Source organism: Petromyzon marinus, chromosome 57, assembly GCF_048934315.1.
Source record: "Petromyzon marinus isolate PM22_M1 ecotype Great Lakes invasive population chromosome 57, UKy_Petmar_22M1.pri1.0, whole genome shotgun sequence".
In the NCBI taxonomy this organism is placed as follows: Eukaryota; Metazoa; Chordata; class Hyperoartia; order Petromyzontiformes; family Petromyzontidae; genus Petromyzon; species Petromyzon marinus.
The window spans coordinates 5,879,455-5,901,589 of record NC_133723.1 but is presented as its reverse complement, the minus strand read 5'-3'; the positions used below and the strand labels follow the sequence as shown (position 1 = coordinate 5,901,589).

The following is a 22,135-nucleotide window of genomic DNA, read 5'->3' as shown; positions in this document are numbered from 1 at the left end:
GTGCCAGTTAAAAGGGTAAAACCTATTCCTATATCCAACAACTTTCGATTTAAAGCTTTCGTGACTGCAGGGATTCATATTGTTGGTTCTTTCGGTAAAGTCACCACGTAGAAGGCAAACAATAAAATAATAAAAATATAAAACAATAAAATTCTCACGACGTTTCGACTGCAACACAAGCAATCATCATCATCAGGTGTGAAACCCACGGCAAGAAAATTTGATTTCCACACCTGATGATGATTGCTCGTGTTGCAGTCGAAACGTCGTGAGAATTGTATTGTTTTATATTTTTATTATTTTATTGTTTCCCTTCTACGTGGTGATTTTACCGAAAGAACCAAGAACATGAATCCCTGCAGTCACGAAAGCTTTAAATCAAAGGTTTCATGAATGTTTCGTTTTCATTGACAAATCCTCAGCAGCCAACAACTGGAACATTTAAACCGTTAACGCCCCCAAAAAATGGCCCAATTTTTCCCCACACGGCCAGACACAAGCAGCACCGTTGAAGGTGTTTAAAAATAATAAAGATAAAGAGATATATCGTTCGCTGTGTCGACTGTACGCGTCTGTCGATTTGTCAACACGGTCGTGATCATCGGCAGCCAGGATTTATCTACTGCTCGACAAGACACGAGCGTGATAATAAGGTACTTATAATATTCTTGGTTCTATCGGTAAAGTCACGTTGAAGGGAAACAATAAAGTAATAAAATATATGTTATATATTATTATATAATCACTGCAGTCACGAAAGCTTTAAATCAAAATTTAAAGGTACATATCGTGATTTAATTAATTCGGATACTTATTCTTGGTTTCGATTTTAAGCTTTCGTGACTGCAAGGATTCATCTTCTTTGGTTCTTTCGGTAAAGTCACGTAGAATGAGAATAAAATAATAAATTGATAAAATAAAATAACTCAATAAAATTCTCACGACGTTTCGGCCACAACACAAGCGGCCTTCATCAGGTGAAGGGATGAGACAGTCTGGTCTCGTCCTCCACACCTGATGATGATTGCTTGTGTTGCAGTCGAAACGTCGTGAGAATTTTATTGTTTTATATTTTTATTATTTCCCTTCTACGTGACTTTACCGAAAGAACCAAGAATACAACAACAACAACAAGGCTAATACTGTCCACTCGTCACGCCGACCACGCTATCGAGGAGGACGACTCCTCAGAGGCGCCACGAGGAGGAGGAAACATAGACGAGTCGGGCGGCGGAAGCAGCGAGCTGAAGAAGTCACGCGGTTCTGCCCCTTACGAGCTGCGAAACAATTGCCCACGCTCTGCGCTCCTCTATGCATCGAGATGTTTCGCTCCAACGAATGAGCGTTTTTTTTTTGCGTGTGCTAGGAGGAAGCCGCAGTGACCCGAGAATGCCCACACCCCCCCGCCCCCCCCCCCCGTGCGAGTCAAGGGTAATTTGTGGTCACTGTGCCCGCTCTTGCGCTAAGGCGAGTCACGAATCAATGCGCCACTTTATACCCTTGACGTTCGCAATGTCGGTGTCGCATCATCTCCACTCGAGTTGGAACCCCCCCCCCCCACCCATGCACCACCCTACTGCCCGATCCGTCAGCGGCGGAACGGAGGTGGGAGAGACCGACGTCGTTTTGGCGAGGCAGACCCACGGCAAGCCCCTCGACACCCACGGGGAAGGGAGTTTCGCAGCATCCGTGTGTGATCCACTAACCCTGCTGCTGCTGCCCACAGTGGTGGACTAAGTGCGAGCAGCTGAGGTCTGCATCGTATCGACCAGTACCGGGTGACCACCACGCCCGAGACCATATCGAGACCCCCAAATAACAAAAAATACACGGACGCTGTTAAGGGGCCGTCCATAAATGACGTCATGCGATTTTGGACGATTTTTGACCCCCCCCCCTCGTCACACGGCGTTACAAAAAGTCAGACCCCCCCTCTCAAATATGACGTCACAAAGCTCTGCCCTCCCCCCCCCAAAACCATATTTCCATTTTGAAAACATGCTTCAAATCGCTTTAAGCTATTGTCATTGTGGTGCGTATTTAATGTGGCGCTGCACTCTGATGTTGTAGGAGAAAACATTTATTAAAAAGTCTATTCAATTAAGTACAACGTGTTGTCTATATTTATTTAAAGTTGCGCATTTTGATGTGACGTCACATTTCTCAAACCCCCCCCCCCACCCCCTCGTCACACATCGTCACAAATGTCTGAACCCCCACCCCTAGGTGCGTGACGTCATTTATGACCGGCCCCATAATGCACCACGATCTATTGCGCCGGCGTCTGCTCGCGCGGTGAAGTTTCAGTCCGAACAACTCCGCCCCCCCCAGCCCCCACCGCGACCCGCACGCCGTGGGGAGGCACTCATCCAGCAGTGGATTGAGCAAGTGGGGCTGTTTTGCGCGGAGTAACCCGATAGCGGCGGGCAAGTGCCGTTAGCGAGCAGCACCTATGAAGGCCTGCACGGCGCACGAGGGGGGTGGGTGGCCAGCAACCACGCCCGGCCGCCTTTGTCTCCCCAGTGGCGATGTTTACTACAAAAACCGCACCAGGTACTCATTTGAGGCTGAGTCGACCTAGGGGAGGCACATGCCCGGTTCAGATAATCGTCACCGTTGGTGTTGGCACGGGAGGCTTATTACTTGGCCACAAAAGAGGTGGGGGTTTTTTCTCAGGTTCGTAATTGTTGTGGGTTTTACTCTACAACACCCAACCGGTGCGTCTGTACTCGTAACGAATTGGCACGTTCTTTCTGCGTGACAAACTTTACTAATTGGCTGTGTCGGGTGGTGGCGGGTTTAACGACACCACATTTATATTTACGCGATCTAACCGAACAGGTCCCTGCAGGGTGGGCTGGTAGGAACATTGGAATTTTTTTTACACCCAACAGCACGAGATTTCACTTCGTTAAAGTATTGAAAGGGGACGGACGGACGGACACATTAATCTATTGCAGGCTGGTACACTCAGTTTACAACTTCGTTCCTACCAGTAAAAACATCCCTCTATTATGGATAATGTTGGTCGCGAAAGCCTCCTCCTTCTCCGTGTTAGATTGAAAATCACTTGGTCCACCGGCTTATAATTGGCCAGTAAACACGGAACGTCCAGCCAACGTTGACACGGCCAATTGATAAACGATTTCACGTGCCGAACAAACGTGGCCAATTACAAAGACAAAGATCCCCCGGGGATAGCCTTCACAGGGCCGTTGGGGCAAGTGCTGTTAGCTAGTAGCACCGACGCAGGTCGGAACGGCACACGAGGGCCTGGTGTGGCCAGGACTACGTCCGGCCGCCTTTGTCTCCCCAGTGGCGATGTTTACACACCGCACCAGGTACTCGACCCAGGGGAGGCCCAGAACCGGTTCGGATAATCGTCACTGGCGTTGGCCGTGAGCGGGAATCGACCTCGCCTGGCCGGGTTCGTGGCACAACGCGCTGATCACTGCGCCACCGCTCCCCCAACACCGACGCTACTACCCCTATGCGAAGACAAAGATCCCCCGTATAGCCTTCAACGTACCGTTGGGACAAGTGCTGTTCGCGAGCAGCAGTCACGCAAGCACGCACACGCACACAGCCTACATCTCTCTCGCAACCGCCCCTTCCGTGGCGCGCATTATCCCGTCGAGAAAAAAGCCTTTGGCGATTTCGTCGAAACGAGCACAGAGACATCTCAGCAGGCCGCGCGCAACATCATTTCGGCGTTACTCATCCGCGTCGGCGTCCATCTCCTCCCGTTTTCCAGCCCCCACCTAAGCCGGGAGGTGACAATTCCACCACCTTCGTACGTCTGGTGGTGGGGGGTGGGGGGTGGGGGGGGCGAGTCCATCCATAGGACAACCGCCGTTGATATTCCCATCGAGTGGATCTTCACTTAATCGACCGCAGAGGGATGGATGGACTCTCTGAGCCGATTCCGCAAATCGGGATGCGAACTCGCGCAGAACCTTCGGATTTCCAGCTGCTCGACAGACTCTGAACCAGTGCGTCTCTAACCTTTACTGGAAGCCTCAAAGCATGTAGAATGTTAATAAATACGGAAGGGTTTGACGAATCAAAGTAAGTTGTACTTACGTGCCCGCGGTTTAATTCGTGTTTCGATTATTTACCTTCTAACAAAAATCTGGCCATGTCGCACACCCCCCCCACCCGCCCCCAGAGAGGGCATCTCGCACTCACCGAAGTGTGCGCGCACCCCAGGCTAAGAACCGCTGCTGTAAACCACCACAGCAAGTACTCACTGGATCTTTCGGTAAAGTCCCTTGTTGTTGCGATCGAAACGTCGTGATCTATTATTATTTAAAAATAAATTCTACCTACGTGACTTTACCGAAAGAACCAAAGAGTATGGATTCCTGCAGTCACGAAAGCTTCAAATCAAGATTCCACCACAGCACGTTCGACAATTACCTTGCGATGTTTGGGCGGCGCTCTTCTCCGATGAACGAAGATTCCACGTTCCTGCGACGGTGGCCAGGATCTATCCCGCTCGACACGCGAGCTCACGAGACCCGTGGCAGCGCGCGCCAGCCCCAGGCGCGCGATGCCACGGCACCAAGCGGACGCGTGCCCGGTGATGACTTTAATCGGGGTTGAGATCATAACGACCGCCAACACGTGATCCTGGAAGGATGAGGTCATGAATGAGTGGCTGGCCCAGTGGGGTGTGTGGAGTTTTTTTCTTCCACCCAGTCATAATTTCGACCGAATTCATTCCCTGAAACCAGATGTTTTATTCTTCGGGGGGGGGGGGTTCTTTTTTATATATACAAGGGTGCTTAAAAAAATGTGAACACATCTGAGAATTTGCAACACCACCACGAGGAATGTGCTGCTCCCTCCGGGCTCTGGAGACCACCTGTATAAAAATCCAGGCCACGTGTTGACAACGATGGCTATTAACACACATTTGTTATCACGCTACAGTGTATTATCCGTTCTTATTCCATTAAAAGCGAGAGTCCCATGTAAGTGTTAACATTTTTTGAAGCACCCTACCTGCATCGTGCGGGCACGTGGTCCGCTCGCGAATAGAGGCCGCTGGAAAATGTTCAGAGCGCGCCAGAATGTAAGCGTGGAAGTTTTAAAACGGCGGGACACAAAGAGGAACACGTGGGCTTGGAGGCGCCGCTGGTTCATTAGCAGACCCGTGACTCGACGCGTTCACGACAGCGAGCGGCGCTTGGGATAGCCCCGCCACGTGGCCAGACACGTTGCGACGGTCGAGAGAGAGGGCCATTCGCAGGAGTGGCCACGCGACGAGCTCGTTGCACGGCTGCTGTGCGGATTGGTACAACGCGGCTCGCGCGAGGCCTTCATCCAGCAGTGGATTGATCGTGGCTAAATGATGTTTCGATGGTTCTGCTTGTGTCAATGGAGTCACGGTGCCCGTAAGAAGCTTTGGGTTTAACGCCAAGTGTGGAACAACAGAAGGTGGTGACTGATTTAAAAAAAAAAACATCGATACAAAACTTGGGGACTGTATAGAAATGATTTCATGGAATTTATTAAAACTGTAGTGCTATATATTCTTAGCTCTTTCGGTAAAGTCACGTTGAAGGGAAACAATAAAATAATAAAATATATAAAACAATAAAATTATCACGACGTTTCGACTGCAACACAAGCAGTCATCATCAGGTGTGTAGTGCTTGTTATTGCATTCTGAGAGAACCCCTTGGCTCACGGGGTTCACAATGGTCAGGTCAGAGACACCGAGTCGGTGCCATTGAGTGCTGGGAACATGAGTTTGAATCCGGGTTTGGGCCGCCCTTGATAAAAGTGGTTTCACAAGTGTAGCGAGTGACAGATTACTCACGGAGACCCACAGACTTACATATACACCCATAGACTCACAACTCGCATAGACAAGATTTATGATTAAACGTAAGTTCTCAATTATCCAATTGAGAACACACAATGAGACCCATAAACTCACATAAACTATAACAAAAATTAAACAAAAGTGTGAGCTCATGGTCTCAGCCCTGTCAGTGACTTAGACACAGAGACATAGACACCATAGACACCCATAGACTCACACAGAGACCTACAGACTCACACAGAGAACCAATGACTTACATAGACACCACTCACAGACACAGCGAGGCTCGCATGGATAACTGACATTAAAACGCTGCAAAGGCGCAATTGCGAGTTGAATTACCTACATTTAAATAATTAATCATGCAATTCAGGCAAGCTATGATTCAGGCGAACATAAAAGCGTTGCGAGACACGTAATGGTACAGGGGAGCGTTGGTGGCTATCCCATTACGGACCATTTTCCCGAATTTAAAATAACTGTGATTATGCTGTACACAATTACGTCAATGGGAGTAACGCTGCAGCATTTGCCAAGCCATTGCGAAACCGACACCAACCGCCGGTGTCATTATATATATACTTTTTTTACGATTCCCAACTGAAGTTGAAAGAGTTCATTTGCGCCGAAGCTCTGCCCGTGTGGCCGGTGGCACGGGGAGTTAGAACTCGAGTGAAGATGATGCGACGCCGATGTTGCAAACGTTCGGCGTATAAAGTTGCGCTCCTATTCGGGAGTCGCCCGGCACAATAGCGGCCACAGTGACCACAAGTTTCGCTTCACGTGCGAGACAATAAAAACGCAGAGCCACAGGCGTATACATTGTATTTTCCCCTCCCCCCCCACCACAAATGCATTTTGCTCTAACAGCTAACCCGGTGGTCGGCTTTGACGCGTCCTGCCAATTCACTCCGTGCGAGGGCTTCATTTTTTTTTTAAAGTCCCCGATTGTCTGGAACCACAGGCAGCGGTTCGGGGCTTCCTTGACCACCGGCCAGTCCCAGCGAAGTCTTCCACGGTTCGCTCCACCGACCCCAGCACGGAAACACCACGCAGCGAGATGTTAACTCCCTCGCCTGATATACAGGAGGTCGTGGGTTCGATCCCGATCCAGACCTCGACGCCTGCTGCTGTTTATTTTGGCGTCTTGCAGCGTCTCTCTTCCCGTGGTCGCGTGGATTTTACTCCAGGTCATCCAGGCTTTTCCCCCCCTCTACATTTAGAATCAACGTCGCGAGCTCAAGAGCACTCGGCTCCAGAGACGCATATTGCCGACCCCTGGTTTAGAGTATTTGGCTCCTGCTATACATTTCCACGTGATAAGTCACTTCCGTTGCGCTATCATTCGTGATAGCCAGGTCTATTCTGAAAAAAGAGCTACAAAGCTCAGTTGGGAACCTTACCTGGTAAAATAAGTTTTAATAAGACGACACACACACAACCGGCTTGCCATTCGTAGTCAAGACTTCTACAAGAATGAACCACGACGTGATACAAAATCAAAGCACTCCAGGGTTTTTTTTTCTTAAAACCAGTTACTCATTTCAAAACTTTTATTTACAAAGTTTCTGCGTTGGAAAATGCAGACGGAGGAGAGAGGCATTCGCGCCATGCTGCGCCCTAGGCCAACCACCCGGCTTCCCCTGCTCCATGGGTTACCGCATACAAACCACAGCGTACATACATAGACACGTACCCTGCGTGTGTGTGTTTGTATATATGTACACACACACACGTATACATATAAAATTGGTCAGGGTGGATATTGCGACGTTGTGCTGTGTAGAATAACAAATAGTGGCGGCGAGGATAACGGACGCAGGATCAGATCATTGTCACACAGACACGGCCCACATCTGCCACTTGCCGTACTTTGCAGTTGCCACGAGCCATCGGGCAAGCGGTCGCGGTACCACACAGCGCACGCTCGCACGCACTCGCTAACACACACACACGTATACACACACACTCGCTCACACACACGTATACACACACACTCGCTCACACACGTATACACACGCACTCGCTCACACACGTATACACACGCACTCGCTCACACACACACACGTATACACATACACTCGCTCACACACACGTATACACACGCACTCGCCAACACACACACACGTATACACAAGCACTCACGAACACACGTACACGCACACTCGCACGCACTCGCTAACACACACACGTATACGCACACACTCGCTAACACACACACGTATACACACGCACTCGCTCACACACGTATACACACACACTCGCTAACACACACACACGTATACGCACACTCGCACGCACTCGCTAACACACACACACACGTATACGCACACACTCGCTAACACACACACGTATACGCACGCACTTGCTAACACACACACGTATACGCACACTCGCACGCACTCGCTAACACACACACACACGTATACACACGCACTTGCTAACACACGGACACGCACGCACTTGCCAACGCACGCACTCGCCAACACACACACGTATACCCACGCACACACTCGCGTACACAGACGTATGCGCATACGTTCAGTTCACACACACACACACTTGCGTACACACTCCACACGCATACAAACTCGCACACACGTCCGTGCACGCATACACACACACTCTCGCTACCACACAAGACAGGTTCGGAGCAATGCAACGTGCAAACCACGACACTACCGCTCCAGCCACACAAACACCCGCACACCCTCGCACACGAGACACACGCACGTATGCGCACACCAACAAAGACATACACACACACACACACTTGCGTGTATTCTCTCGTCACTCGTGGTGGGACAAGGGAACTCCGACGGGGCGAGGGGAACGCAGCCAACGGCGTCAACAACAGCGGCCATGCCGTCACGTCGCCGTCTTGCGCTTCTTGACGGCCGGCCGATCGAAAATGTCACGCACGCCGGCTGCCTTCTGCTTGTAGAACTTGGTGTTCTGCGCGTTGTCCTGGGCCCAGGCCGAGTCGAAGGCCGTGGTGTCCTGGTCCACCAGGTGAGTGTACTTGGTGCGGCCTGAGCGGCCAAAGTTCTTGACCTGCGGGCAGGCGGACGGGGACGGGCGGCCGGTGGTCGGCCCCCGCAAAAAACACTCGTCAGCGTTGTACGGAGCGGTCGCCGGGATCCCACATGTGATCACCCCCTTGCGTGCCTCCAACTCCGTACACGAGACCACGGTACACTCTCATCCCTCCGCTGGCTCCCAGCGCAATGGCGCATCGATTTCAAGATCGCAACACTCGCCGTCTTCAAGATCCTCCGTGAACTCTCTCACGCCTACCGCTCCCCTCTCATCTCACTCTGCTCCCCTCCACGCACTCTCTGACCTCTCATCTCACTCTACTCCACCCCACGCACTCCTCTGCCTCTCCCCTCTCATCTCACTCTACTCCCCTCCAAGCACTCCCCTGCCTCTCATCTCACTCTATTCCCCTCCAAGCACTCCCCTGCCTCTCCCCTCTCATCTCACTCTACTCCCCTCCAAGCACTCCACTGCCTCTCCCCACTCATCTCACTCTACTCCCCTCCTATCATCTAGCCACTGGTCCCCACCACTCACTTACCTGATGATAGGGACAATGACAACAATGAGGTCTTGATGGTGAAGATAAGAGGATGAGGAGGCATCCGGTTCCCACCTGCATGACTTTGGGCAGGATGGTCTTGTCAAAGTGATCCTCAAGAGTGGGCTCCGTGAAGTCTCGCTTGTACACGTTCTCCTCTTCGTCCTGGGAAATTGCACAACAACAACAACCACGTCAACAACCACTAAAACCAGGTGGGGCTTGGTTGTACAAGCGGTGGGTAACACAAATCAACGCTCGATTATCCATGGGTGGATTATCCGGGTTGCAGAGTAAACGTCCTTGCGAAAACATTCAACGGAAGATACAGTAAGGAAAAAAAAGTATTTGATCCCCTGCTGATTTTGTACGTTTGCCCACTGACAAAGAAATCAGTCTATAATTTTAATGGTAGGTTTATTTGAACAGTGAGAGACAGAATAACAACAAAAAAAATCCAGAAAACGATTGTCAAAAATGTTATAAATTGATTTGAATTTTAATGAGGGAAATAAGTATTTGACCCCCTCTCAATCAGAAAGATTTCTGGCTCCCAGGTGTCTTTTATACAGATAACGAGCTGAGATTAGGAGCACACTCTTAAAGGGAGTGCTCCTAATCTCAGCTTATTACCTGTATAAAAGACACCTGTCCACAGAAGCAATCAATCAATCAGATTCCAAACTCTCCACTATGGCCTTGACCAAAGAGCTCTCCAAGGATGTCAGGGACACGATTGTAGACCTACACAAGGCTGGAATGAGCTACAAGACAATTGCCAAGTAGCTTGGTGAGAAGGTGACAACAGTTGGTGCGATTATTCGCAAATGGAAGAAACACAAAAGAACTGTCAATCTCCCTCGGCCTGGCGCTCCATGCAAGATCTCACCTCGTGGAGTTGCAATGATCATGAGAACGGTGAGGAATCAGCCCAGAACTACACGGGAGGATCTTGTCAATGATCTCAAGGCAGCTGGGACCATAGTCACTAAGAAAACAATTGGTAACACACTACGCCGTGAAGGACTGAAATCATGCAGCGCCCGCAAGGTCCCCCTGCTCAAGAAAGCACATATACATGCCCGTCTGAAGTTTGCCAATGAACATCTGAATGATTCAGAGGACATCTGGGTGAAAGTGTTATGGTCAGATGAGACCAAAATGGAGCTCTTTGGCATCAACTCAACTCGCCGTGTTTGGAGGAGGAGGAATGCTGCCTATGACCCCAAGAACACCATCCCTATCGTCAAACATGGAGGTGGAAACATTATGCTTTGGGGGTGTTTTTCTGCTAAGGGAACAGGACAACTTCACCGCATCAAAGGGACGATGGACGGAGTCATGTACCGTCAAATCTCGGGTGAGAACCTCCTTCCCTCAGCCAGGGCATTGAAAATGGGTCATGGATGGGTATTCCAGCATGACAATGACCCAAAACACACGGCCAAGGCAACAAAGGAGTGGCTCAAGAAGAAGCACATTAAGGTCCTGGAGTGGCCTAGCCAGTCTCCAGACCTTAATCCCATAGAAAATCTGTGGAGGGAGCTGAAGGTTCGAGTTGCCAAACGTCAGCCTCGAAACCTTAATGACTTGGAGAAGATCTGCAAAGAGGAGTGGGACAAAATCCCTCCTGAGATGTGTGCAAACCTGGTGGCCAACTACAAGAAACGTCTGACATCTGTGATTGCCAACAAGGGATTTGCCACCAAGTACTAAGTCATGTCTTGCAGAGGGGTCAAATACTTATTTCCCTCATTAAAATGCCAATCAATTAATAACATTTTTGACATGGGTTTTTCTGGATTTTGTTGTTGTTATTCCATCTCTCACTGTTCAAATAAACCTACCATTAAAATTAAAGACTGATAATTTCTTTGTCAGTGGGCAAACGTAAAAAAAATCAGCAGGGGATCAAATACTTTTTTCCCCTCACTGTACACACATTTATGACGGTATTAACCGTAAAATACGTTTCACGGGGGATACGAATTGAGCAATCATTGGAAGGATGTTATTAACCAGGTAAAACCGTAACTGCTTTATGGTGTTGCCTTCATTTCCGCATCTCCAGTTTCTTCAGCTCCCCCCCACCCCCCCGGCATTGTTTGCTCGTCCTCTAAACGTTCTCGCAGCACCCCCCTCCCCCTACCACACCCCCCCCCCCCCTCTCTCTATATCTCCCCCCTTGCTCCTCCCCGCTCTCTTACCTCTTGTTACAGCAGCCCTTTTGCCCACTTCAGCAATTGTTTTCTTGCTGTGGTTGTCCCACCTGATGACGGACGCTTGTGTATCGCGCCCGAAACGTCACGTGATTTAATTGATTTTATTTTACAGCTACGTGACTTCACGGAAAGAACCAAAGACAATGGAACTCCGCTCGCCAGGTCTTTCGCGCAGCGCCCCGGCCACCGCGACCGCTCACAGTCCCCGTGGGCGTGGCTCCCGTGCAGCGGCGCTCACCATGAAGAAGGCTCCGCGGTGGTAGTACTTCTGCAGGAACTTGTACTTGCCCTTGGACACGCGATTGGTGATAACCTTGGGGTTGGCGCGCAGCTCCGCCCGCCGCTCCTCCTCCGTCATGGTGTGCATGCGGTCCAGCTCCAGCTTGTCCTTCTCAGCGCTGCGCAGGGGGGACCCCACGGACAAAGCAGCCCGCCCCCCCCCCCATCAACAACAACGCACGACGGGAAAGGGGAAAACGCAATCGATGCGCCGCGTACAAGCAGGGAGTGGCGGGGCGAGGGAGGGGCTTCGCCAACCCGCTTGCTGTGCTGCCAACTCGCGGCCCAGCCCGTTCAGCAAATCTCTACGCGATTCACCAACCGTGGCCTACACAGTGCTGGGTCACAGGCATGTACCACCATGGCTAGCTGCCCTCAGAGATGATGGCATCGGTACAAATTTACCGCAACCAGTTTGACATGCACCATCATGCGCTCCGTTTCTCTGTATACCCTGTGCGTGTACTGCACCTCCCATTAGCATGGTTGGCTATGGACGGTGTGAAACAAGTTCAACATATATATGAGTCCGTGTGTGTAGTGCCCTGTACTTTGTTTGTACTGCCCTGCACACCTGTTGTTCTGTGTGTGCGTACTCCGTGGGTACGATGTGCTTAACGCTGTGTTCGCTACGCGATAACTCTGCATACCTGGTATGCCGACTGTATGTATACCCACACTTTGTGTGTACAACGAGCGAGTAGGCCGCTGTGTACCGGCGTCACGGGCACCACATTTTCCAACTTTCCTGCGGATTTCTCATTTGGGAGAAGACACAGCAATGAACGCCTCCTACGGCAGAACTACCGCAGACCGCGTCTGTGAAACATCGCAGCGCCTTTGTGATAGCCTGACGCTATGAGAATAAAGCAAAATCCAAACGTGTTCATGAGCTTACAATGCATCCGTGCGTGTGTGGCGAGTGCCCTGTGCATATGCCCGTCATCAGCGACGATTGCATGAACCAGTCCTGGGCCTCACCACAGCTCGACTCAGCCTTAAGCGAGTATCCGGCGCGATGTGGAAACATCGCTGCTCGGGAGACAAGAGGCGGCTGGACGTGGATTCGGGCCGCACCAACCCCCTCGTGCGTCGCGCCGGCGTTCACAGGTGCCACTCGCTCACAACACTTTCCCCAACAGTCTGTTGAAGGCTATACAGGGGGATCCTTGTCACTATTTTTGTCTGTGCGTGCGCTCCCCGTGCCGTGCCACTCACGCCTCGCGCTCCTCGCGGTCCCGCTTGACGCGCTTCAGCTCGCGGACCTTCCACGTCTCGTACTCCTCCTCGTCGTTCTCGTTGTCCGTGTCGATGGTGTCGAGCGCCGCCAGCGTGCGCCGGTTCTCCTCGAACTCGCGCCGCGCCTCCTCCTCCACAATCTACGTCCGTCACCGCGCGCACGAAGAAAAAAGACGACCGCGGCTGTGATTTAAATTCGCAAAAAGGTGAAGCGGCAGCCCTGCTTGTGCCTGCTCACGCACCAGCCGGTGGAAGGGCCTCCCACCACCGGCAGGTCTATAAAGCGCCCATCTGCGGGCGCCGATGCTGGTTGCGGTGGTGGCCACGGTGGTGGTGACAGCGGCGGTGATGGTGCTGCTGAAAGGGGAATGCTGGAAGTGGCGGCAGGCAGTGAAGGTGGCGACGGCGAATTTTTGGTGGCGCCGATGCTGGTTGTGGCAGTGGCCACGGTGGTGATGCCGGTGGTGGTGATGGTACTGCTGGTGGGGGGTGGTGGCAGCGACGGTGGTGTCGGTGATGTTTGGTGGCGCCGATGCTAGTTGCCGTGGCCTTGCTCACCTTGAGCGAGTACTTGCGCCGCTCCTCCACCACGCGCTTGTTCTCTGCCTCCTGCTCCTTCTGTTTCTGGGTCTGCAGCTCCTTCTCCTGCACAGTGAGGCGCTCCTTCCTACCGCGCACGCACGCACGCACGAGATCCCCTTATAGCCTCAACCGATAGCGAACATCTGTTAAGGCCGGCACTATACTCAATCAAGACAGAACCGTGCGTGGTGTGGACAGTACCATCGATGGAGCAGCAGACAATAAAATAGGCATTGAGACAATGTGACGTGCAATTCAGCAAAGTGATGCATGACACAGTGGACAATGCAATGTTCAATGAGACGGAAATTGCCACAGACAAGACAAGGGAAAAGACAGGAGAAATGTAACAATTTAACACAAAATGCAGCAAACAATACAAAAGACAACGGAGTAGACTATCAGACAGCCAATGCAATAGACAATACATTCGCCACTAAGTGGCGGTGACATCACCACGGCGCTTGTGCCGGGCTATGTGCACGTTGAGGCCACGTGAAGCTTCGAAGGCTCGCTGACAGGAGGTCACAGGGCAGACCCAGCAGGTGCCACACAATGGGACAGACAACGCAGTCGACAATGGGATCCACAAGACAGCAGATCATAGAAAACGGGTCAATGTCCTAAACGGATGAACATTGCTTGAGCAAATGCTTGGCGAACAACGCGACAGGTACGGGGACAGACGACACGGTGAGACAACGCGGCGGACAATGTGACGGGCACGGACGACACGGTGAGACAACGCGGCGGACAATGTGACGGGCGCGGACGACACGGTGAGACAACGCGGCGGACAATGTGACGGGCACGGACGACACGGTGAGACAAGGCGGCGGACAACGCGACGGGCAAGGGGACGGACGACGCGGCAAGACAACGGCTCCGTACTTCTTCTTTGGTTCTTTCGGTAAAGTCACGTAGAATGAGAATAAAATAATAAATTGATAAAATAAAATAACACAATAATATTCTCACGACGTTTCGGCCACAACACAAGCGGCCTTCATCAGGTGAAGGGACGAGACTGTCTGGTAGGACAGTGCTGGAGTGAAAGAGCCACGTTCAGATCACGGCCTTTAAGCTGTGTGAGAGGAACAAAGGGCCCTCAACTTTAGCACCACGGCTCCGTACTTGCGGATGAAGACGGGCTTCAGTAGCGGCTCGGCCTCCTCCTCGCTGTCCGTGTACTCCTCGTACTCCGACTCGGAGCCCGACTCGCCGCCCGACTTCGCCTCGTCCTCCACGTCCAGCAGCTCCGTCTCGTCATCCTCGCGCTCCTTGGCTCGCTCCCGCATCAGGGTGCGCCGCCGCTCGATCTCCTGGGCACCGCCGCCGGACACAAGGGGGGGGCACGTGAGCGGGGATCGTTCGCTCGCTAGCGGAAGAGCATCGTGGCGGCGTGGTCGTCTCTTGCCTGACGACGACGCTGCCGACGACGGTACTGTAGCAGCGGGTCCACTGCGAGGATGAAGCCAGTCGACGTTTGCCCCTTTGTTTGACTGCTGCCTCAAGGGATGGGCCCACACTTTCAACTTATTTGAGTTGGTGTGGCCTAAGCAATAATTCGGCAGCTCTATCAGTTCTCTTTTGAAGTTGGTGGTCATATGACATGCATGCAAGGCATGATGGTAGCCGTGCCTTGCTGGTCTTTAGTGAGTAGCGCACCGATAGGGGTTGTCATTTCCATGTTCCCGGCCTGTGACAATTTTCCTGCCTTTGTAGGTTTTTCTCATTATTTGCATCAAGCGCTGGATTTAAATTTGCTGACCATATCACGCCTTGTGTGCATGTGTAGTGACTGTGAATGTCACTGTGTGGTGCCGGCCTTGCGAGGCGACGGCGGATAATGTTGTCATTGTGTGCAGCCCGGTTACTGGAGGAGCGCTGGTTAGCGCAGAAGCACCATGTACAGTGTGCAGTGCGGGCTCCCGGTGAGGGAGCGAGAGAGAGCGTCAGCCAGCCAGGGTTACGTTGGAGCATGATACGCTGGTTGACCTGCCGACACGTGACCGGATGATATTGGAGGGGGGCCACCGGTGGACAGGGGCCGCTGGGTAGTCACGTGGTATAGAGGAGCTCTCGGCAGCCTTCGGGAAAGAGCTCCAGTGATCTAGAAGGTGGGCGGAGGCGAGGGGCGGAGCCAGCCCCAGCCCGGTCCGATATAACGGGAGCCCCGTGAGGGGCTCGGAGTTCTTGACTGTTGGTAAGTGAAGATCCACGTCGGGTTGAAGAAGCCTCTAGCCACGCGGTCGGGGACCCAGCTCGTGGTCCGGACCGGGATAGCGGGACCGTGTCTAGTTCTGCCGTAGCGTGGTTAGATCGGCGTTCAACACCCGAGTGTAGGTTATGTTATGTTGTGTTAGGTTGATGGAATAAATAGTGTTGCTCCAAAGACAACGTCTGCGACTCAGTTGGACTCACTACACATGCAACTGTGGCTGTCGAGATCGACGTAGTGTCTCTCATGGCGGTTACACTTAGCGACTGACATTTACAGAAGGGTGGTGGTTGCTGCTTGAGACTTATCTTGTTTTGCAAAGTTGTCCATTGTATTTTATAATAGATTAATCCCCCCCATGCCCCTCTGGTCTTCGCACCGGATTGGATCATAAGTGACGACATCGCATTTATCCCTCTATTTAAGATGAAAATATGGAGGATTTTTCCACAAATCTGGCTGTCGCCTGATGATGCTGGTTGTGTTTACCGACGAAATGTCGTACTCGAATTGTAAACCTTGTGGGTTTACTCTCCAACACTGGTGTGCTGAACTAGTAATGAACCGTACTCATTAGCTGTGTCGGGTGGCGGCGGGTTTAACGACACATTTATATTTATGCGATCTAACCCAAAAAAAACCTCTATTATGGATAAAGTTGTCTTTTTTTCTCAATATAGGAACAACGTTGTTTCTAAAACCGTGCCCTGCCACTCCTAATTGTTGAACCCACGTGGCCTGTTTGGTGCTATTGACTCACCAGCTATCAACGTTACTACAGGAAAATATAACAAAAAAACTGAAATAGGACCACAGACTTGAGACACTGAAAAAGGATACCATATGAAAGACAGACGCAATAGAGATTCGAGGTTTTAGGAGGATGTTGAGAATAGGATGGACAATAAAAACAAAGATGTGCTAAAATAATTGGGACATCGGCATAGAACGATGCAAGATTTAGTCAGAGAGAGGAACGTGGCATGTCCTGCGGACGTGTTAAGTAAGGCTCACGGGGGGGAGCCTACTCCTCCTACCTGGGAAAAGAGAAGGCAAAAGGGACAATAGGAAGACAAAGATGGATATGGTGGGATTCCATTAAGGAAAGAAAGAAGATGCAATTCACAGGGCTATGGAGATGCAGGGCAGGAGTAGAGGGAGACCGAGGGTGATAAGGGAGAATGTGGTGGAAAGAGATGTGAGAACAGTAGATGTGACAAGAGAAGAGGCACATAGTAGAAGCACATTGGGGAGGAATCATCTGACCAGCCGACCCCACGCAGTGATGGGGCCTCTAGTTTAGAAGTAGGAACAGTTCACAGAAGCCTGCATTGGTGGCTATGGCTGCAGTGAAGGGTCCACCCACCTCGTCATCAATCTCCTCCTCCTCTTCCTCGCTTGTGTCCTCTCGGTCGGCGAGAGGGATTCTCCTATCGTCATCATCATCGTCGTCATCGTCGTCATCTTCCTCCTCTTCCAACACCTCCGGCTCGACGATCTGCCGGTGCCGGGCCAGCCTGCGTGCCGGCAAAAGCGAGCAGACTTGTTACAATTGCTCGATTAAAACCGATTTTGAAGCTCGCGCCACATGCGTTGAATCGCGCGTTTGAATAAACTATTCATGATATATGCCACACGGAAGTTAGTTACTGCATGTTGCCACCAGCAAAAAATTGAGAAGGAAATTTTAAAATGAAAGTACAATAATAAACGAATAACCAGTCCTACTTATCTGCATAAAAAAGTTAATGTGTATATTTGTTGTCGGCCAATCTGGAGTTTTGAGCCCTGGGAACATGTCTCGACTGTCCCTCCCTCCGCTAAAGTTGGCTCTGGCACGAACAGCATGGCATCTGGAAATACAGTCCTGCAATTCATCGATTTAACCGTCAAGTGATGAAAATCACTGTCGGCGAGAGAACTGCGTGGACCGGAAATTGCTTGAAGGGATCTCGGAAGTGATTCAGCGATATCCGCTTCTGCGGGCAGTTCTCTAACACAGGGGCACGGGGGGGGGGGGCTTTGCTCCAGCCGCACACCTCTCCTCCACGTCGTCCTCCAGCTGCCGCGCCTGCAGCCGCTTGAGTCGAGCGTCGTTGGCCGCGGTGGAAGAGGAGGAGGAGGAGAGCAGCGCTGGGGGGTCGCGCTCCGCATCGCGATCCGCCTCCTTGGGGAGGCGCCGCAGCTTGAAGTCGTCCTCCCCCTCCTCTTCGTCGGACGACTCCATGGGAGCATAGTCGGGCCGTTTGCCCGAGATGTAGCGCTTCACTTTCACTTTCTCCATGGAGAGCTCGCCTGGGAATGGAGATCGAGGAACAAGCAGTGGTTGGAGTGGCGATGCAATTATTCCACGAAAAAGTCGATTAATTGCTGCTCCGAGATTACAATTCCATTCAAATGAGATTCTGTTTGAGTTGTGATTGATATTTGTCCCACATTTATTTCTGTAATCTCGATTGTGCCATTAATATTACGCCATGAAGCAAAGCATCAATATGGAACTCTTCCAGGCCAATGCAAGTTTTCATGTTAGGGAACAGCTCACAGAAGCAGATACCATAGAACTATATCTGAGATCCCTTCAAGTGACCTCTGTTCCACAGAGTAACGGGTACAAAGAGTAGTGTTCCTCGGGTGACAGTCAAACCAATATATTTTATTGTAATATTTTGAAGATAGCCAAATTAGGTGCAGAATTAATGTAATGTTATGGAATGTGTTTTACGTCATTGGGGACCGGGCTGAAACCATCAACTCAATGCACTCGATACATGCATCAAATTGTGCAAGTGAGAATATTTATTGATGCAAATTCACCCACCCGGAAATTAAATGCATTGTATCGATTAAGGCTCGCTAACTGATTTAAGTAATTTAAACGATGTTTCTTTCATTTGAACACTTGTGTTCGCTCCATTGACCTAAACGACGCAGAGTATGATTTGTACACTCAACATCTAACAGGGTCGACAATGCATACTTTGCAAACGTAAGTTCAGGTTTTAAACAATGGACTGATACATCAGTATATAAACTAAGCACTACGACAATAATTTAACATGTAAATAAGGGGCCATCCATTTAGTCCGTATGCATGGAGGAGGGGGCCCAAATGCGTACGCTTGCGTATCGGGGCATTTCGTGAACAGTTGCTGGAAACGGGGGGGGGGGGGGGTGAAGCCTCGATAATAATTTGTCTACATTGGCCTTCAAATTAGTTAGATAGTCCGGCGGTGGACAATCTGTTTGCTTAAACACGTTAATATTATTAATATTTGATCGTTTCTGCGTGGATTAAAAATCGGCCGTTCTATGGGACTCGGGTGGGGGGGGGGGTGCAAGCGTTCGTACGCAGGTGAGGGGGAGGGGGGGCAGGGGTCAAGTTTTGAAAGATTTTTGCGTACGCACTAAATGAATGGGCCCCTAAGACAATGTAAGTTCCCGCAATGATCCATCGATGCCTGGGCTTGGATCACCGCCCGTCAACACCACCCCTTGTTCAATCCACTGCTGGATGGAGTTCTCCCGACGCAGTGTCGCTCACGAGGGTGCCGATTAACCCCACGCGCTTTACCACGCCGGCCAGATCGGGTTGGTAAAGCGTTAACCGTGACCGGGGTTCGAACTCAGCTCGCCGGCGGGTTCGTCACGCGTGTGCTAACCACTGGGCCACCGCTCCCCACTAAAGTGGACGTTTCGGGTGACATGGCACGGTTACGTTGCGGGGTATTTCGTGAACAGTTGCTGGACTCTGCGACTTTACATTTCCATTGCAGACACGGACGACCGACGCGCGTTTGACGCCCTGAGACATTAATGGAAGGCAGGCCTTAACAAATAAATGTAAATTACTGCTGTTAATATTAACGTTGCAAATACATTTTTTTTGGTTTAAACCCCGCGAAGTTAGGGCCTGGTCGCTCAGGCCTCTAGGCTCACCCTTCTCGTTGTACACGGGCACGGCTCCCGCCGTCGACTGAATGGGCACGGGCCGCGGCCCATGGCTCGTCAGCGAGGGCATGGCCATGCTGGAGGTAAAACAAAACGAAGTAAAACGACAAATAACGACGACGAAGGCGTCGATTTAAGTGCCGAGGGTTTGGGTAACCGAGGCGAATCTCAGGCTAGTCCCAAGCCTGCACCGCCACCAGGCCTCAACGCGGCGATCACGTGACTACGGAAGCCGCGACCGCGGTGGACTGGGGGGAAGGCGATTTAATATTGAATACGAAATTTTATATAAACGTCACGATATTGAATATATCATATTGAAAACGATATTATATATGCGTGACGATTTTTAATATATAATAATGAATACGAGATTAGATATACATCACGATTTTTTATGTATAATATTTAATACGAATACAATATTGTATATACATCACGATATATTGAAAACAAATACGATATGCCTACATCACGATATTTAATATATAACATTGAATACGAGATTGTATATACATCACGATATATAATATTGAATACGATATTATATACACATTACGATATCACGACAATCGCGATATCGATTTAAATTGAAGTCAGCAATTTGTCGTTGTAAATGTTTCTTTTGTTTATTGTCCATCTCGTGTGGATTTTATTTTTTGTGCACTCCTAATAGAGAATGAAAAAAGTTCACGGGCAAGTTTGAGAGCCCCCCCCCCACCGGCGGTACAAGATGGTTGATTGACAGGTGGTGAGTGGTGGGGCAATGAGTGGCCACTCCCAGCTCTTCCAAGACACCTGGGCAGTGCCGGATTAACGTAGCTGCACAGGTAGCTAAACACGTGTAGTAGTAGTGGCTACTACACGTGTAGTAGTAGTGGCTACTACACGTGTAGTAGTAGTGGCTACTACACGTGTAGTAGTAGTGGCTACTACACGTGTAGTAGTAGTGGCTACAACACGTGTAGTAGTAGTAGCTACAACACGTGTAGTAGTAGTAGCTACACGTGTAGTAGTAGTGGCTACAACACGTGTAGTAGTAGTAGCTACACGTGTAGTAGTAGTAGCTACACGTGTAGTAGTAGCTACATGTGTAGTAGTAGCTACACGTGTAGTAGTAGTAGCTACATGTGTAGTAGTGGCTACAACACGTGTAGTAGTAGTGGCTACAACACGTGTGGTAGTAGCTACATGTGTAGTAGTAGCTACTACACGTGTAGTAGTAGTAGCTACACGTGTAGTAGTAGCTGCATGTGTAGTAGTAGCTATATGTGTAGTAGTAGCTACACGTGTAATAGTGGCTACTACACGTGTAGTAGTAGTAGCTACACGTGTAGTAGTAGTAGCTACACGTGTAGTAGTAGTAGCTACACGTGTAGTAGTAGTAGCTACACGTGTAGTAGTAGTAGCTACACGTGTAGTAGTAGTAGCTACACGTGTAGTAGTAGTAGCTACACGTGTAGTAGTAGTAGCTACACGTGTAGTAGTAGTAGCTACACGTGTAGTAGTAGTAGCTACACGTGTAGTAGTAGTAGCTACACGTGTAGTAGTAGTAGCTACACGTGTAGTAGTAGTAGCTACACGTGTAGTAGTAGTAGCTACACGTGTAGTAGTAGTAGCTACACGTGTAGTAGTAGTAGCTACACGTGTAGTAGTAGTAGCTACACGTGTAGTAGTAGTAGCTACACGTGTAGTAGTAGTAGCTACACGTGTAGTAGTAGTAGCTACACGTGTAGTAGTAGTAGCTACACGTGTAGTAGTAGTAGCTACACGTGTAGTAGTAGTAGCTACACGTGTAGTAGTAGTAGCTACACGTGTAGTAGTAGTAGCTACACGTGTAGTAGTAGTAGCTACACGTGTAGTAGTAGTAGCTACACGTGTAGTAGTAGTAGCTACACGTGTAGTAGTAGTAGCTACACGTGTAGTAGTAGTAGCTACACGTGTAGTAGTAGTAGCTACACGTGTAGTAGTAGTAGCTACACGTGTAGTAGTAGTAGCTACACGTGTAGTAGTAGTAGCTACACGTGTAGTAGTAGTAGCTACACGTGTAGTAGTAGTAGCTACACGTGTAGTAGTAGTAGCTACACGTGTAGTAGTAGTAGCTACACGTGTAGTAGTAGTAGCTACACGTGTAGTAGTAGCTACACGTGTAGTAGTAGCTACACGTGTAGTAGTAGCTACACGTGTAGTAGTAGCTACGGGCCCCGCACTTTTAAGGGCCCCGCGCT

General features: G+C 50.3%; 1 protein-coding gene across 1 annotated transcript; it reads right to left on the bottom strand.

Moving 5' to 3' along the window:
* Positions 1-7,368: 7,368 nt before the first annotated feature.
* Positions 7,369-20,140, bottom strand: MFAP1 (microfibril associated protein 1). The gene is made up of 9 exons (XM_032975871.2): positions 19,896-20,140; positions 17,996-18,251; positions 17,323-17,473; positions 14,870-15,057; positions 13,712-13,820; positions 13,133-13,293; positions 11,874-12,033; positions 9,489-9,578; positions 7,369-8,887 (listed from the first exon to the last, which is right to left on the bottom strand). Exons 1-9 carry the CDS (start codon positions 19,981-19,983, stop codon positions 8,702-8,704), a joined length of 1,389 nt encoding a protein of 462 aa, XP_032831762.1. The 5' UTR covers positions 19,984-20,140; the 3' UTR covers positions 7,369-8,701.
* Between the last annotated feature and the right edge of the window lie 1,995 nt (positions 20,141-22,135).

Coding starts and splice junctions, on each gene's coding strand:
- MFAP1 (XM_032975871.2), bottom strand. CDS start 19,983: ATGGCCATGCCCTCGCTGACGAGCCATGGGCCGCGGCCCGTGCCCATT. Junction 15,058..17,322: donor AGGAGGAGATTGATGACGAG/GTGGGTGGACCC, acceptor GGCGGTGCCCAG/GAGATCGAGCGGCGGCGCAC. Junction 13,294..13,711: donor GGCGCAAGTACTCGCTCAAG/GTGAGCAAGGCC, acceptor TGACGGACGTAG/ATTGTGGAGGAGGAGGCGCG.